This window comes from Lampris incognitus, chromosome 20, assembly GCF_029633865.1.
Source record: "Lampris incognitus isolate fLamInc1 chromosome 20, fLamInc1.hap2, whole genome shotgun sequence".
Taxonomy (NCBI): Eukaryota; Metazoa; Chordata; class Actinopteri; order Lampriformes; family Lampridae; genus Lampris; species Lampris incognitus.
Window position 1 is genome coordinate 8,582,842 of NC_079230.1, and position 15,447 is coordinate 8,598,288.

The 15,447-nt window shown below is 46.9% G+C and overlaps 1 protein-coding gene across 1 annotated transcript in view; it reads left to right on the top strand.

The window, feature by feature from the left end:
- The window catches only part of LOC130130374 (pyruvate carboxylase, mitochondrial), a 469,779-nt gene that overhangs the window by 375,866 nt on the left and 78,466 nt on the right, over positions 1-15,447 (top strand). The window contains exons 15-16 of the mRNA XM_056300064.1: positions 3,019-3,240; positions 12,975-13,131. Of these exons, the coding sequence (XP_056156039.1) occupies positions 3,019-3,240; positions 12,975-13,131 (379 nt within the window). The remainder of the gene's footprint in view (positions 1-3,018; positions 3,241-12,974; positions 13,132-15,447) is intronic.

Sequence of the window (15,447 nt, forward strand, 5' to 3'; positions counted from 1 at the left end):
CAGAGAGACACAGAGAGAGACAGACAGACAGACAGATGGAAAGAAGACAGAGAGAGACAGACAGACAGAGAGACACAGAGAGAGACAGACAGACAGACAGACAGATGGAGAGAAGACAGAGAGAGACAGACAGACAGAGAGACACAGAGAGAGACAGACAGACAGACAGAGACACAGACAGACAGAGAGAGAGAGCGAGAGAGAGAGCGAGAGAGAGAGAGAAGGTGAAGCACAGATCCCACCTTATGCCAGTGGGGACATCCAGGGTGGCACTAGAAGCAGGGGACTTGACTCTCCGGGCACGTAGCGGCCACTTTCCCCCCCCCCCTCCCCCATCTTCTTCTGACGATCAGCCACTCCCCACCTCCCATTCATATTCATGCCAGTCTGTTCATTCACCTGAGTGAAGGAAGGGTCATTTTATTCTTGAACTTCGCCCCGCTCATCGCACACAGTTGTGTGACTGCCCAGTTCACATTGTGCGGACGACACCCAAAATACCCCAGAATTAGGGGAAAGGTGGTGTGTGTGTGTGTGTGTGGGGGGGGGGGGATGCTGTGTGAGAGGGATGAAGTGAGATCAAAGAATGTCAGACAGGACAAGACAGAGAGGGGAGGGGGGGGAGGGGGGTACATTGGGTCAAGGGAGCTGGAAGGTAGAAAAGAGAGGTGACATCTCCCTGTCAACAGTGTGTGTTTGTGTGTATATGTGTGTGTGTGTGTACCCCTCTTCCACACTGCCATCACTCCAGAAACGTGTGTGTGTGTGTGTGTGTGTGTGTTTTTTGGTAACAGTGTGTGTGTGTGATTGTGTGGCTGTCCGTGTAAGTGGGTCACAGCTGTACTAGTGTGAATCTTCAGAGACATTTATCCTCTTTCCTTTTGTCTCTCCGCCTTATGGTGAGACGCACACACACACACACACACACATGCACACGCACACACACACACACACACACACACGCACACACACGCACACACTCGTTCACACGGTGACTACGACAGCTTTGTAGCCGGGTTTTTGTCACATTTACAGGCCATTGTCTATTGAGCGTCCTCCCGGTCCAGATGGCCTCCTTTCTTCTCCATCTACTTTATCTATATGTGAGAACGACGGAGAACGAGAGACGCCAGCGCAAGTCTAAATGTGCACAAATCCTGATACGTGCACAGACATGTGGTTACTTCCGTGCCCGCTTCTAGGCGTGTGTGCGTGCATGGGTGTGTGCTTGCGTGTGTGTGTGTGTGTGTGTGTGTGTGTGTGTGTGTGTGTATGTTTGTGTGTGAGTCAGAGAGAGGGCAGCTACAGTTTGTGTATGCGCGGCTGTGGTTGGGCATTCATGTGTCTCTGCATGTATGTGATGGACTATATCCCTCTTGGTGACCCCTGAGAGACGATTATCATGGAGATCATTTGTTGTGAGAGAGGAGGTGCGGCAGTAATGAGGTCCAGTGTGTCCCTCTGCCTCTGCTTCAGCTGAGGCAGAGGCTGGAGGAGGTGGGTGAGAACAACAGAGAAGAGGAAGATGGCATCTAATTAACGAGTACTATTGATTGATTACGGTGCACAGCAGGGCAAAAATGGATTCCGAGGTGTCCGGGTGGCGTGGCGGTCTATTCCGTTGCCTGCCAACACCGGGATCGCAGGTTTGAATCCCCGTGTTACCTCCGGCTTTGTCAGATGTCCCTACAGACACAATTGGCCGAGTCTGCGGGTGGGAAGCCAGATGTGGGTGTGTGCCTCCTCTGGTCAGTCAGGGCGCCTGTGCGGGGGGAGGGGGAACTGGGGGGAATAGCGTGATCCTTCCACACGCTACGTCCCCCTGGCGAAACTCCTCACTGTCAGGTGAAAAGAAGCGGCTGGCGACTCCACATGTATGGGAGGAGGCATGTGGTAGTCTGCAGCCCTCCCCGGATCGGCAGAGGGGGGTGGAGCAGCTCGGAAAATAGGGTAATTAGCCAAGTACAATTGGGGAGTAAAAAGGGGGGGTGGGTTCCAAGTTCTTCTCCATCATTTCAAATGTTTCTGTTGTTGATTGCATTATTTTGTGTGGGTGTCCACTGTTGTGGACTCGGGGGCTAGAATCGGTCAGCTTTGCACTGGCAATCAGGTCTCGTTCAGAGTGGTTCAGGTCCTCCATGTATTAATTTACACCATCCACGGATGTCGTTTAATCCACCGGTGCCTTTTGTATCAAAAGGATCTGAATCGCAATCAGGCGGCCCCCTGGCTCACCATCTGCAGGAGCAGTCTGGTTTAATGCGTGGCGTGATGTGCTTACTGAACTGGCCACCGAGAATCGCACCGCCGTTTTTCTTTCATAGCTGAACGACTCCAGCTTGGGCTCATCTGAACGGGGACCAGCGCTGACAGCACCCATCTCATTTGCAGAGTTTATGCGAGACATCGTTAATCGCACGGTTTCGGGAAAACCGGGTCAACAAAACAACAACTTTACCTGCTTGCAGCCCGTTTTGTTAAGTTTTATTTATTTATTTATTTGTCGTCTGTTTCGTCAGACACTTAACTGTGTCTGGAGAGAATACGACACTCACAAAAACGGATAAATCAAGCACGGTTTGTGCCGTTTAGCAAGCATTCAAAAAAAGGTCCACTTGTTTTTTGTTGGGACAGGTCATGGATGATTTCCTCCTCTGGAAATCAACTTACTAAACTTGTATCAATGTGTCGCGTCTGTCTGGATTTTCATCAGCGCCTTGTTAACAAATTGATGTCAAAAGTTTTAACTCCAAAATGTTGCGTGACATTCATGGATGTCACGCAACATTTTGGAGTTAAAACTTTTTTTTTTTTTAACCCATGAAAACTTTCCATCGGGTCTTCAATTAATGTACGTTTACCTCCCCCCCCTCCATACAGTACATCTTTTTTTTTCTATATTTACATGTTTTCCTCTTTGTCTTTTGTTCATTGTTGACCAATGTCACACACACACACACACACACACTCCATCTCACTCTGTGTTTCTTTCTCTCTCTTCCTCACCCACATAATTAGGCGACCCGCCGATAGGATTCCGTGACATTTTGCTCCGAGACGGTCCTGAGGGTTTTGCCAAGGCGGTCCGTTCCCACCAAGGACTGTTGCTAATGGACACAACCTTCAGGGATGCCCACCAGTCGCTGCTGGCAACCAGGGTCCGAACCCATGACCTGAAAAAGATCTCTCCATTTGTCAGCCACAACTTCAACAACCTCTTCAGCCTGGAGAACTGGGGAGGTGAGTGTTTCAGTGTGTAAATAACTATACAGATAGACAGAAACTAGCGTAGTGTTGACCAGTATTGTTCCATCCCCTCTCTCACAGACCAGTGGTTCTCAGCTCGAGTCCTTGGTGACCCTTAGTGCTGTTGGTTTGCCATTCTGCTCGTCTGTTTTGTTCAGTTTTTGCTTCTGTTTCATCAGACTTTTGAGCCGTATCTAAAGGGCGGTACGGTGGCACGATGGTTAGCGCTGTCGCTTCACAGCAAGAAGGTCCTGGGTTCGAACCCCGGGGTTGTCGATCCTTGGGGGCCATCCCAGGTCACACACTGTGTGGAGTTTGCATGTTCTCCCCGTGTCTGCGGTGGGTTTCCTCCGGGTGCTCCGGTTTCCCCCCACCATAAAAAAAAGACGTGCATGTTAGGGTTAATACTCCTGTCTGTGCCCCTGACCGAGGCGTGGCAAGACGAGCTGGAGTTGGTCCCCGGGTGCTGCACGGCGGCTGCCCACTGCTCCTAGCTACACAGCTAGGATGGGTTAAATGCAGAGGAAGAATTGCCCCACGGGGATTAATAAAAGTAGCAACAACAACAAAAAAAAAGAAAGTGAATGCAACACTTGCAGAAACGGGTGAATCAAGCACAGCTTGTGCATTTTGCTAGTATTCAAAAAAAGTTTTTTTTTTTTGGCACAGGACATGAATCTTTTTCTTTTGGGAATCAACTTATCAAATCTGTGTCAATCTATTACGCAAGTCTGGTTTTGCACCCGTGCCTCATAAACAAATCGATGTAAGAACGCTGCCTCGTTCCTGAATGTCATGCAACATTTTGGAGTTAAGATGTCTGTATGCACGCTCGATCTAGTACTGCTACCTCCGGCTGCTCCCGTTAGGGGGCGCCACAGCCGATCATCCGTTTCCATTTCTTCCCGTCTTCTGCGTCTTCCTCTGTCACACCAGCCACCTGCATGTCCTCCCTCGCCACATCCATAAACCTCTCTGGCCTTCCTCTTTTCCTCTTTCCTGGCAGCTCCATATTCAGCATGCATGCTCGATAATCCAGGTAAAAAAAAAATTTTTAAATCACAGAAAGTTGAATCAAGTTCATCTGGACACAACATTTATCGAGAGAGAAACGTTTCATCACTCATCTGAGTGACTACTGCAGTCGTCTTCTTACTCGGTTTGTAAGGGTGGGGATACCTGCAGTCAGCTGAGACTGAAGAGGTCACTTAGATGAAGCGGTTCTCAAGAAACATTGGTTCAACTTCCTGTGATTTGGAGTTAAGACCTTTTCCCCATGAAAGCTGTCCATTGGGTCTTGAATTAAAGTATATTTACCCGTCTTTTTCCCCATATATCTAATTAGGATTTTTTTTTATACTTTACACAACAGGTAGAAGCAATTAGCTGCCCGGCAAAGCAGGAAACCAGTAGCAGTGGGGGTAATACTCATCTCAGTGGGGGTGATACTCATCTCAGTGGGGGTAATACTCATCTCAGTGGGGGTGATACTCATCTCAGTGGGGGTGATACTCATCTCAGTGGGGGTAATACTCATCTCAGTGGGGGTGATACTCATCTCAGTGGGGGTAATACTCATCTCAGTGGGGGTGATACTCATCTCAGTGGGGGTAATACTCATCCTAGTGAGGGTGATACTCATCTCAGTGGGGGTGATACTCATCTCAGTGGGGGTAATACTCATCTCAGTGGGGGTGATACTCATCTCAGTGGGGGTGATACTCATCTCAGTGGGGGTAATACTCATCTCAGTGGGGGTGATACTCATCTCAGTGGGGGTAATACCCATGTCTTGCTTAGTTTGAAAAGAATAAATCAAGTGTGGTTAAAACCTTTTTGAGGCACGAATAGTCTCATAAAAGATGGGTTCTCAACCCGGGGGTCGAGACCCCCAAGGGGGCCACAAGATAATTTATGGGGGTCGCCAGATGCTTGCGGAGAACAAAATAATATAACATATTTTAGACTGGGGAATGGTTTTTGCATTGTGTGTACCAGTGATATAATTCGCCTTGGAACAGATTTTATTGAGCGTGTTTGTGAGAATTAAAGTGTGTGCGCTCATGAGCTGCTGTTTTTGTTCAGTAGATCTAAAAACACTAATTAAAGCCAAAATCAAATTGGTGGTTGGTTCTGTCTGTGGGCAAAGCAATGGTCTTCCTGTGTGAGTTTGGAAGCTTTCATGCGTTATACAACCTCTAATTAGAAAAAGTTGGGATGGTATGTCAAATTAAAACTGAAAACGGTGATTTGTAAATTATCTTTGACCCGCATTACATTGAAAACAATACAACAGCACATTATTTGATGTTTTGCCTCATCAATATTATTGTTTTTTCAAAATAAACTCTTACTTCAATTTTGGGGCAGCGCGGTGGCGCAATGGTTAGCGCGGTTGCCTCACTGCAAGAAGGTTCTGGGTTCAAACCCTGGTGTAGTCCAATCTTGGTGGGTCATCCTGGGTTATCCTCTGTGTGGAGTTTGCATGTTCTCCCCGTGTCTGCGGTGGGTTTTCTCCGGGTGCTCCGGTTTCCCCCACTATCAAAAAGACATGCATGTTAGGGTTAATACTCCTGTCTGTGCCCCTGACCGAGGCGTGGCGAGACGAACTGGAGGTGGTCCACGGGTGCTGCACGGCGGCTGCCCACTGCTTCTAGCTAAACAGCTAGGATGGGTTAAATGCAGTGAAGAATTTCCCTACGGGGATCAGTAAAGTGTCTCAAAATTTAAAAAAAAACATCTTTGCACCTACATAAATGACTAGGCCTTTCCTGGATGCTGCCTTGCACCAAATCATGATTACAGTCACCCGTTGACATCGCCTGTTTCAAATCACATCATTATTTCTTTTACCTCCTTTACTAGCCCCACGTTGTCCCCGTCCCAACTTTTTTGGGATGTGTTGCAGGCGTGAATGGCAGGAACGGATGTATATTTTCAAAGGAAATGAAGTTGACTAGAGAGAACATGAAGTATGTCGTGATCATGCTGTCTGCAGTGAAATACAAGTCGAGGTACATTTAGAAGGGCGTCCGGGTAGCATAGCGGTCTTTTCCGTTGCCTACCAACACGGGTCTCGCCCGTTCGAATTCCTGTGTTACCTCCGGCTTGGTCGGGCGTCCCTACAGACACAATTGGCCGTGTCTGGAGGTGGGAAGCCGCATGTGGGTGTGTGTCCTGGTCGCTGCACTAGCGCCTCCTCTGGTCGGTCGGAGCGCCTGTTCGGTTGGGAGGGGGAACTGGGGGGACAGTAATCCCTGAACAGTCTTGGATGGACAGTTTATGAGCAACCCATGTGTTTGCATTGGGGTGTTGTGAGTTAAATGTCCCAGTGCTTTTTTTGGGGGGGCGGGGGGGGGGCACGAACACCAGCCTGATTATTCTGGCGGGTCGTCACTGTAAAAGTTTGAGAACCACTGCCGTAAAGCCTCTATATAATGTGCAGCTAACATGAAATCCTTGTGAGAGGAGGCGCGTTCCTCTCATGTTTGAACATTTATCAGCCGAGCTAATTATTAAAATAAAAATGTCAGTGGTCCGTCTGTACCCCGAAACACCTCTATGTACCTGTGTAATATGTAGTTATTGTGAACCGGTCCAAGAAGGAAAACCTCATTTTTCTCATATTTGAACGGCTATGCGGCTTAAAATGGTCCATTGTCAGTTATTCCAGTAAAGCAATAAATGTCAGACGGATTTTTATCAGAAACCGCTTGGAGGAAAAAACATATAGGAGTTAAAAAAATGTTGTTTACTTTGAGTAAATCACACACACACACACACACATAAAATTTCAAATAGTTGGAAAAAAAAATAACCTGCGCAACAAAAAGGAAAACTGGGCGAGGCGAAGCGTCTTTTGATTTGTGGACGGCGGCGTGACTGATGGCTCCGCCGGGCTGTGGCGGGCCGAACGGGTCCCGGGATAAATGGCTCGCCCGAGATGCGGCGTTAACCGTCGTGAGAGCTGTACATCCGCTGTGATATTCAGTCCCCGCAGGTCCGCTTGTCATGCAGAGCCGGTCGGAGCGAGGCGGTTTATTTCATTACTGCTGAAGGAAGATGGTTTTTGTGCGTATCTCGCATTGAGCGACTGTCCTCCTATCGCCCTCTTGTTTAAATAGTGGAATTGGTCGTGGCAAAAGTAAATCTCGGGGAGGAATAAGCTGGCTCCAAAACTGCCTGAAATAATGTCCCCGTATACGGTGCCGTTAAACGACCGTACAACAATGTGGATACAGCCTCGCTGTATTTGATCAATCCTGAGAAAAGTACATCGTAATGGAAGAGATTCTTATATATATATATATATATATATATATATATATATATAACTTTTAAGCAAATAGTTGTCTCGGTATGGTCTTTTGTCTTGGCTTGTCTGCAAATTTTAAACTGGCGAGAGTGAAAGGAAACTTTCGTTTGAGCAGCGAAAGTAGTTTAAATTAGAGTAAATTGGTAATTAGACGTCGTTGAAGTCTGACGAAGCGGAGCTTAAACAGTCTGCGTGTGAAATATTAGATTTCATCATTATGTACAGCCGAGCAAAACAGCAAAGAGATGCTGGGGAAAACCTGTTAAGCAGCGGTCCCCTCTGTGGACACATGGACACCGGATGGTTCAAGAGTCTTTATTTGTTACGTCTCATTATAAAAGTATATCAAAATCCCCCCCCCAAAAAAAAGAAAGAAAGTCGACAACACAGTCCATTCAGTAAATTTGCAGCACAGTTCAAAAAAAACCACTGTCCAAGACAGCGAACACCAGCCAGGATGACTGTCGGAACTGCCGGTCTGCATGGGCTAGCGGTTAGCTTATTCTGCCCCGCTTCCACGTCCTGTCAGACCGCCCTCGATGTTTCCTGTCCGAGCACAGCTCAGGTCAGGGCCGTGGTCCCTGGGCCCACAGGACGCGGCAGACCCAGGCTCCCTCAGCCGATCCAACGCCGGCTCTCCCAGCCAGACACCCTCGACACACCTCCCCCGCACTCCACACGACGACGCAAATGCAGACAAAAACACTGCACAGTTGACGCACAGCCCGCTGTCGTGGAGAAAGTAAAAACTAAGCACTTTCACGCAAAGCAATCATTTAGGTGAAGGAGCTAATGATACCACTTTATGCATAAATAGTCTTATTATAATCCAGTCTATGTACCCTAACTTGTTATGAACCAGCAAGAGAAAATATGTACAATTCTTACCCCCCCCCGCCCCCGCCGCCTCACTCTTTCAACATACTGCTTGAATACAGAACCGAAAAGGTCGAATATGGAAATGTAACATCAACAAAAGCTGTTGAAGCTTTTATGATGTCCCGTCTCTGACCGATTTGGAGAGCGTGAATATTTGACTAGTTTCTCCTCCGCTCGTACTGTTGGAGCGAGAATAACTCTCTGAAGTCAAATGTGAAAGAGAATTTCTTGAGCATTTCCATAATCATTTAATGACTGTGCTAATATTGTAAAGCCAAGAGACCAAGTAGCTGTTATAATACTATTTGCAAAGTATTAACTTCATATCTCACTTTTAAAGAGAGGGGGTAATATCGGTGAAGAGAACTGAAACCTATTTGGCAATATAACCGCACGAGGCAGTGACATTCTCTGCATGACATCGTGCGACTGAGCCAGAAAAAATAAGGAAACATTTTTTTTTCATAATTAAACTCTTTAAGGCAGAATAAACTCTTGAAAGAGACATCCCAGTAAAATCCCACTCAGTCAGTTTGCAAAATAGTGTTATCTTCACATGAGTGTATTTGCACGCACATTACTATTCTGATTCAATTTGGGATGCTGCTGCAAATTAGCTTTCAGTAATCTCAAACGCAGCATGGGGTTATGAATACTAAATGTACAAAAACAAAATATCGCCGTGCCCTCTCGACAGAACATTTTACGCTGCCGTTTCTTCCAAGATGGTGGCTTGATTTCGCTGAATCATCCGGAGCAAGATAAAGTCTCTAAAAAGTAATCAGCGGCGCGAGACCCTGATAGCAGTATCTTTTTTTTTCTCCCTTTTTGCTCCTTTTACATAACTTTTTTTTTTTCATTATAAAGTGCTTGTGGAGTTGCTTCTTTTTTTTCTTCCTTTTTCTCCACAATTGTACCCGGCCAGTTACCCCTCTTCCAATCCGGGGAGGGCTGCCGACTACCACATGCCTCCTCCTATACATGTGGAGTCGCCAGCCGCTTCTTTTCACCTGACAGTGAGGAGTTTCACCAGGGCGACGTAGCACGTGAGAGGATCACGCTATTCCCCCCAGTTCCCCCCCCCCCGAACAGGCGCCCCGACCGACCAGAGGAGGCGCTAGTGCAGCGAGCAGGACACATACCCACATCCGGCTTCCCACCCGCAGACACGGCCAATTGTGTCTGTAGGGACGCCTTACCAAGCCGGAGGTAACGTGGGCATTCGAACCGGCGATCCCTGTGTTGGCAGGCAACAGAATGGACTGCCACGCCACCCGGACGCCCCGTGGATTTGTATTTGGAAATTTGAAATGCAGTGCAGGTACGTGTAGACTATGGAACCTGACGCTCAGCCCTCGCCCATCTATATGATGAAACTGAACAAATCGGCTGACGTTAATTATGGTTTAGCACAGGAGATTGCAAGAAAGTTTCCCAGAATTGGACATCTGGCAGTGTTTCTATGCCTTGTATTGATCCTTTGCTCCAAAAAAAAAATCTAATTGGATTTCCATACAGCAGCAAAAACATCGACTCCGACTCCGTTCCAATGGGGTTGCCTATAACGGTAGGTTTAAATGGTTTCTCACAATGAGTCCCTGAACAGACCGTGGGAGGAATAACTACTGTGCCTCTTGATAACATGTTCCAATATAATGCACTTTTATTACAAAGTGGTTCAAGATGGGGAATATCGGGCTCGAACGGGGCTGAATTACTCGCGACCAAAATAAATCAGCACGGGGCCCTGAACATGTGAAGTTCTCTTACATAGCAGAATGACCTGGTCACCATATGACCTGGTTACCCTTCATTACAAATTAGTTCGAGATGGGCAATATTCCTTTCACACATGTCACCGCTTAAAGTGAGAATATATCATTAAAGAGGTGATGCCAGTGAGAGTCCTTTGAGGTTTAAAGCTCTTGATATATAGTATAACCTCTAGACTCAACATAAGATGCAGCAGTGTTAAGTGGGTTATATTATATCTCTAATGTTCCTCCCCATCAGCTTCACAGTTGGCACAAATTTATCTGATGGAAACTGGTAAACGCTTTAATTATATGCATATACACTGGCGTGCACTTCTTGTTCCACTCTGCCTTAAGCTAACGGTAATCGAATGCAACTTTTTCCCCTGTGTGCTTTGGCATGTCGTAGAATTCAGTGCTACCGCCTGTCAGTAGCCAGACGAGTGCAAAGGTACAGGCTGCAAGAAGGCCAAACTTGTTTTCTGAAGCAATCGAAACAAACCGACATCGGTGTTAAAGTATTGTAGCGAATTCGGGGGGGGGCAGTCCGGGACCGCCGCAGCCGGGACGCGAACCCGTGGCTCCCACACCGCAAGCGACAACGTTAACCAGTCGACTAAAGGGTCCGACCCGTTAATCAAGGACCAACGTGTCTACCTATCTGTGCGAGTTACACTACACCCCTCCTTCGTGAAGCGCGTCCCTGTGCTGCTGACCACCTGTGATCAGATTTCGTTACTCCGAAGAAGAAGAAGGAAGAGTTCGTTACTGTCTACATCACTTCTGCTACAAGGTCAGAGGGCCTCAGTCAAGCGCCAGATTTGCCGACTAGCTGTCAAAACAATAGCTAATGCTCGAAGATGTTTCAAGCGCTAATATACATGTACGGACTATTCCAACTGTTGAGATTAACAGGACCGAGTCTTCTGCCCAAATGGAGGTTAGGCGTCTCGTTTCACTCGTACTCCAACACTCTCCTCTCTCTCCATTTTTTGCGAAAGTTGGCACGCTTCTACCAAAACAACCACCACATCCTGCGTTGATGACGTATTTTCCTGTTACGTCCTTGTCGGGGACGCAACAGGACGCATTAGCGTTTACGCTACGAAAGACGTGGTCAAATAAATGCGTCCCAGACCACCTCAGCAAGTGGTTTGAGTAACCCGTGGTGGTCGTTTACTCTTGTATTTATCGCTGTCCACTTGTGAACCGATCGCAAAAAAACGCATTTTAAAACCAAGTGTAAACGGGGTGTATGATGTGATGCTGCTGCTGTTGCTGCAGCGTGAACTGTTGATGGGGGTAATGCATTTGTTAGCCCACCCACCCAATAACCCCACCATTCATCACTACAATACACACTTTGTTGATTAATACATTTTTAATTGGTTAAATTCTCAACGGTATTAATCAATTAATTAATCACTAACATCCCTTTCTTTTGTTCAAGCTAAAGTATGCCTTCGCCCAAATTACAAGCTTTGAGATCTTTGACCTGCGACTTTGCATGATGTAAATAGTCTTGACCAATAGACATGCTCAATTTCACTGTAACCCTGATGCTGAAAATCAAAGATGGTGGAATTCATCCATGTGATCTCGCACCATCTGGTGTTGTGTAATTTCAGTGAGGGAAATTATTAAAGAAAAACCTAAAGAGAGGCTGCATAGTTTGCTGATATGCAGGAAACCGGAGCAGATGGTATAGGTGTCCCGTTAGCGCATTGTTAATCTCTTAATATTTTAGCGTTAGCAGCTATATTGTTAGCTGGTTAACTTTTATTTCCCTGCCCACCTCAATATTGAATCCAGCTAAGTCCAAATTTGGTTGCATCAGTGGTACTGTGACTGCCCCTTAATACATTTTTTTTAACTGTTGAGCACACTAAAACATAACATACTCTAAACAGGTCCCAAAATATCCCATGCCTATGTGTGCTAGAAAATTTCACAAAAATAAATAAATGAGTTTTCTCCATTCCTCTTCTCCTTTCGACCCTCAGTGCAGTGTTGAGAAGTGTTTTTGACAATCAGGGATTTTACATATGGTCTTGTTTACATGGTGACGTCAAAACAAATCTGTATATTAATTTTGATTTATCTTCCCGACACTTCAGCAAGCTAGCAACTTCCAGTTCTCCCCGCAGGTTACAGCAGTGTCCTGGTGGTGGGTAAATATTTTAGTGTGAGAAACAAGTTGGCGGCACAGTGTCCCAGTGGTTAGCGTTGTTACCTCACAGCAAGAAGGTCCTGGGTTCGAACCCTGGGGTTGTCTAACCTTGGGGGTCATCCCGGGTCCTCCTCTGTGCGGAGTTTGCATGTTCTCCCCGTGTCTGGGGTGGGTTTTCTCTGGGTGCTCTGGTTTCCACCACCATCAAAAAGACACGCATGTTAGGGTTAATACTGCTCTCTGTATTCTCTCTCTCCGAATGTATGACTGATCCGAAAAATGAAACTTAATGATGACGACGTTGGATCAGCAGGAAAACCAGTTGGAGGCTTCAATATTTCTGGCTGATTTGATAAACAGTTGTGAGATTCTCTAATCTGCTCTTCCTGAAGGAAGAATGAGTATTGCTATAATATATTTTTTTTCCCTCTCCCAAACAAAACATGCATGCAGTGCAGGCATGCATGCATGTGTGGGCACCCATGAACATGCACATTCAAAAGTGCCTATGGGTTTATTTATGTGTTTAAGTGGTCTTTAACAAGAGACAATTCTCTTGTAGACCTTTTTTTAAAGACCTGAATGTTTGTGCATGTGTGTGTGTGTGTAGGTGCTACCTTTGACGTCGCCATGAGGTTCCTCTCGGAGTGTCCGTGGAAGAGGCTTCAGGAGCTCAGGGCGCTCATCCCTAACGTCCCCTTCCAGATGCTGCTGAGGGGGGCCAATGCTGTGGGCTACACCAACTACCCTGACAACGCTGTGTTCAAGTGAGTCACAGACACACACAGGCCCAAACCCACTCCTACATACACACAATAAGGGTTCTAAATATGGACACTACAGGAGCGCTGTATATTAGGTGGTATATGCTTAAACACACACACACACACACACACAGACACACACAGGCCCAAACCCACTCCTACATACACACAATAAGGGTTCTAAATATGGACACTACAGGAGCGCTGTATATTAGGTGGTATATGCTTAAACACACACACACACACACACACACACACACACACACACACACACACACACACACAGAGGCCCAAACCCACACCTAAATACATGGTCTAAATATAGACACACAGGTGTATTTGCTTCAAATGAATACTACAATGCACGTGTACAGACACGGTGGCGCAGTGGTTAGCACGGTCGCCTCACAGCAAGAAGTTCCTGGGTTCGATCCCCAGGGTAGTCCAACCTTTGAGGTCATCCTCTGTGTGGAGTTTCCATGTTATGTTCTCCCCGTGTCTACATGGGTTTCCTCTGGGGGCTCCGGTTTCCTCCCACAGACCAAAGACATGTAGGTCAGGTGAATGGGCCGTACTAAATTGCCCCTAGGTGTGACTGTGTGTGTGTGTGTGTGTGTGTGTGTGTGTGTGTGTGTGTGTGTGTGTGTGTGTTGGCCTTGTGATGGACTGGTGTCCTTTCCAGGGTGTCTCCCCGCTTGCCACCTAATGACTGCTGGGATAGGCTCCAGCATCCCCGCGACCCTGAGTAGGATAATGGGTTTGGATAATGGATGGAGGAATACTACAGTACCTTCTATAGTGTGCACACACACACACACACACACACACACCCCTCACACTAGGGTTGGGCGATATGTCAAAATTTTCCTACCGACCTCTGTCAGCCCAACAAACTCCCCACTACTCTCAGCAAATGCAATCATGGAAGAGCCCGTTGCAAAAAAGAATACAAAATCCCCTATTTGGGATTATTTTGGTTTCAAAGCGGATGCAGCCGGCAAGCCATAGGACCTGAATGAAGTAATTTGCCATCTCTGCAAATGAGTAGAGCCGGCAAAAGTTTCCAACACTACCAATTTGCCTGAGCGTTAATGTGAAAATCTAGTTTTACTAATACTTTACAGCCTATAGGCTACTCTTCTTCAATTAAAGACAATAAATCACCTTGAGATCTGTGCTGTAAAGACAGGCTGAAAAGCTGTGTGACACAAAAAGGAAAAGTCAGTCGGCATCAGATGAAAGGCCCTGCAGCTTGCAGCCTCGACATGAGCAAACAAGTGGGGATAACATAACTGCTATTAAATGATCAGAGTGCGCCACTGCACATAGTTTTTTTGTACAGTTCTCAAATATGATTTATGAATAGATGTTGCTTTTCAGCACCAATCAATGGGACAGCAACCACTAAAGACGGCTTGATTATCATTTAGTCACTGGCCTGTTTTGTGAAAGACTTGTTGGAAATCAATGCGACAGGAATGTGCATATCCCTCCAACTTGCTACTTCCTATTCACGCACGCTTTGAATTGCACTTTACAGGCTGATTATTTACCGAGTTGAATTCTCGAGGAGGCAGACCATTGAATTAACAACATTAGATTAAATATAGTTAATAAAACATTAAATTAGTTATATTTCTGAATTGACCAAATGTATACGTTGCTGCCTCCATCCTCACCCACGCTAATGCAGGGTGATGAGATGCCTGAAGGATCTGCCTCTGTGGGCTATGTCTGCTCAGGCAAGCAAAGTAGTTACCTTTCGGCTAAATTCGTCATTTTGAATCCCAAATAGGTCGCCTACATGATAAGCTGAGAAATAATTGGGTGGGGGGGGCGGGGGCGGAGAGAGCCTGCCTACCCAACACGACTTCCATAGAAAGATAATGGAGCTCGAACAGCTGATGCTGTGGGTGGATGCATGGATCGACTGTCAACAACAGGCAGTGCCTCTGGGCTGCGTGGCGGTCTGTTCCGTTGCCTACCAACACGGGGATCGGCGGTTCGAATCCCCGTGTTAGCGCCAGCTTGGTTGGATGTCTCTGCGGACACAATTGGCCGTGTCCCTGGATGGGAAGCCGGATGTGGGTATGTGTCCTGGTCGCCTAACTGGTGCCTCCTCTGGTCGGGCGGGGTGCCTGTTTGGGGGGAGGAGGGAAGCGTGATCCTCCTGCGTGCTGCGTCCCCCCGGTGAAACTCCTCACTGTCAGGTGAAAAGAAGCAGCTGGTGACTCCACATGTATCGGAGGAGACGTGGTAGTCTGCAGCCCTCCCCGGATCGGCAGAGGAGGTGGAGCAGCAACCGGAATGGCTCGGAAG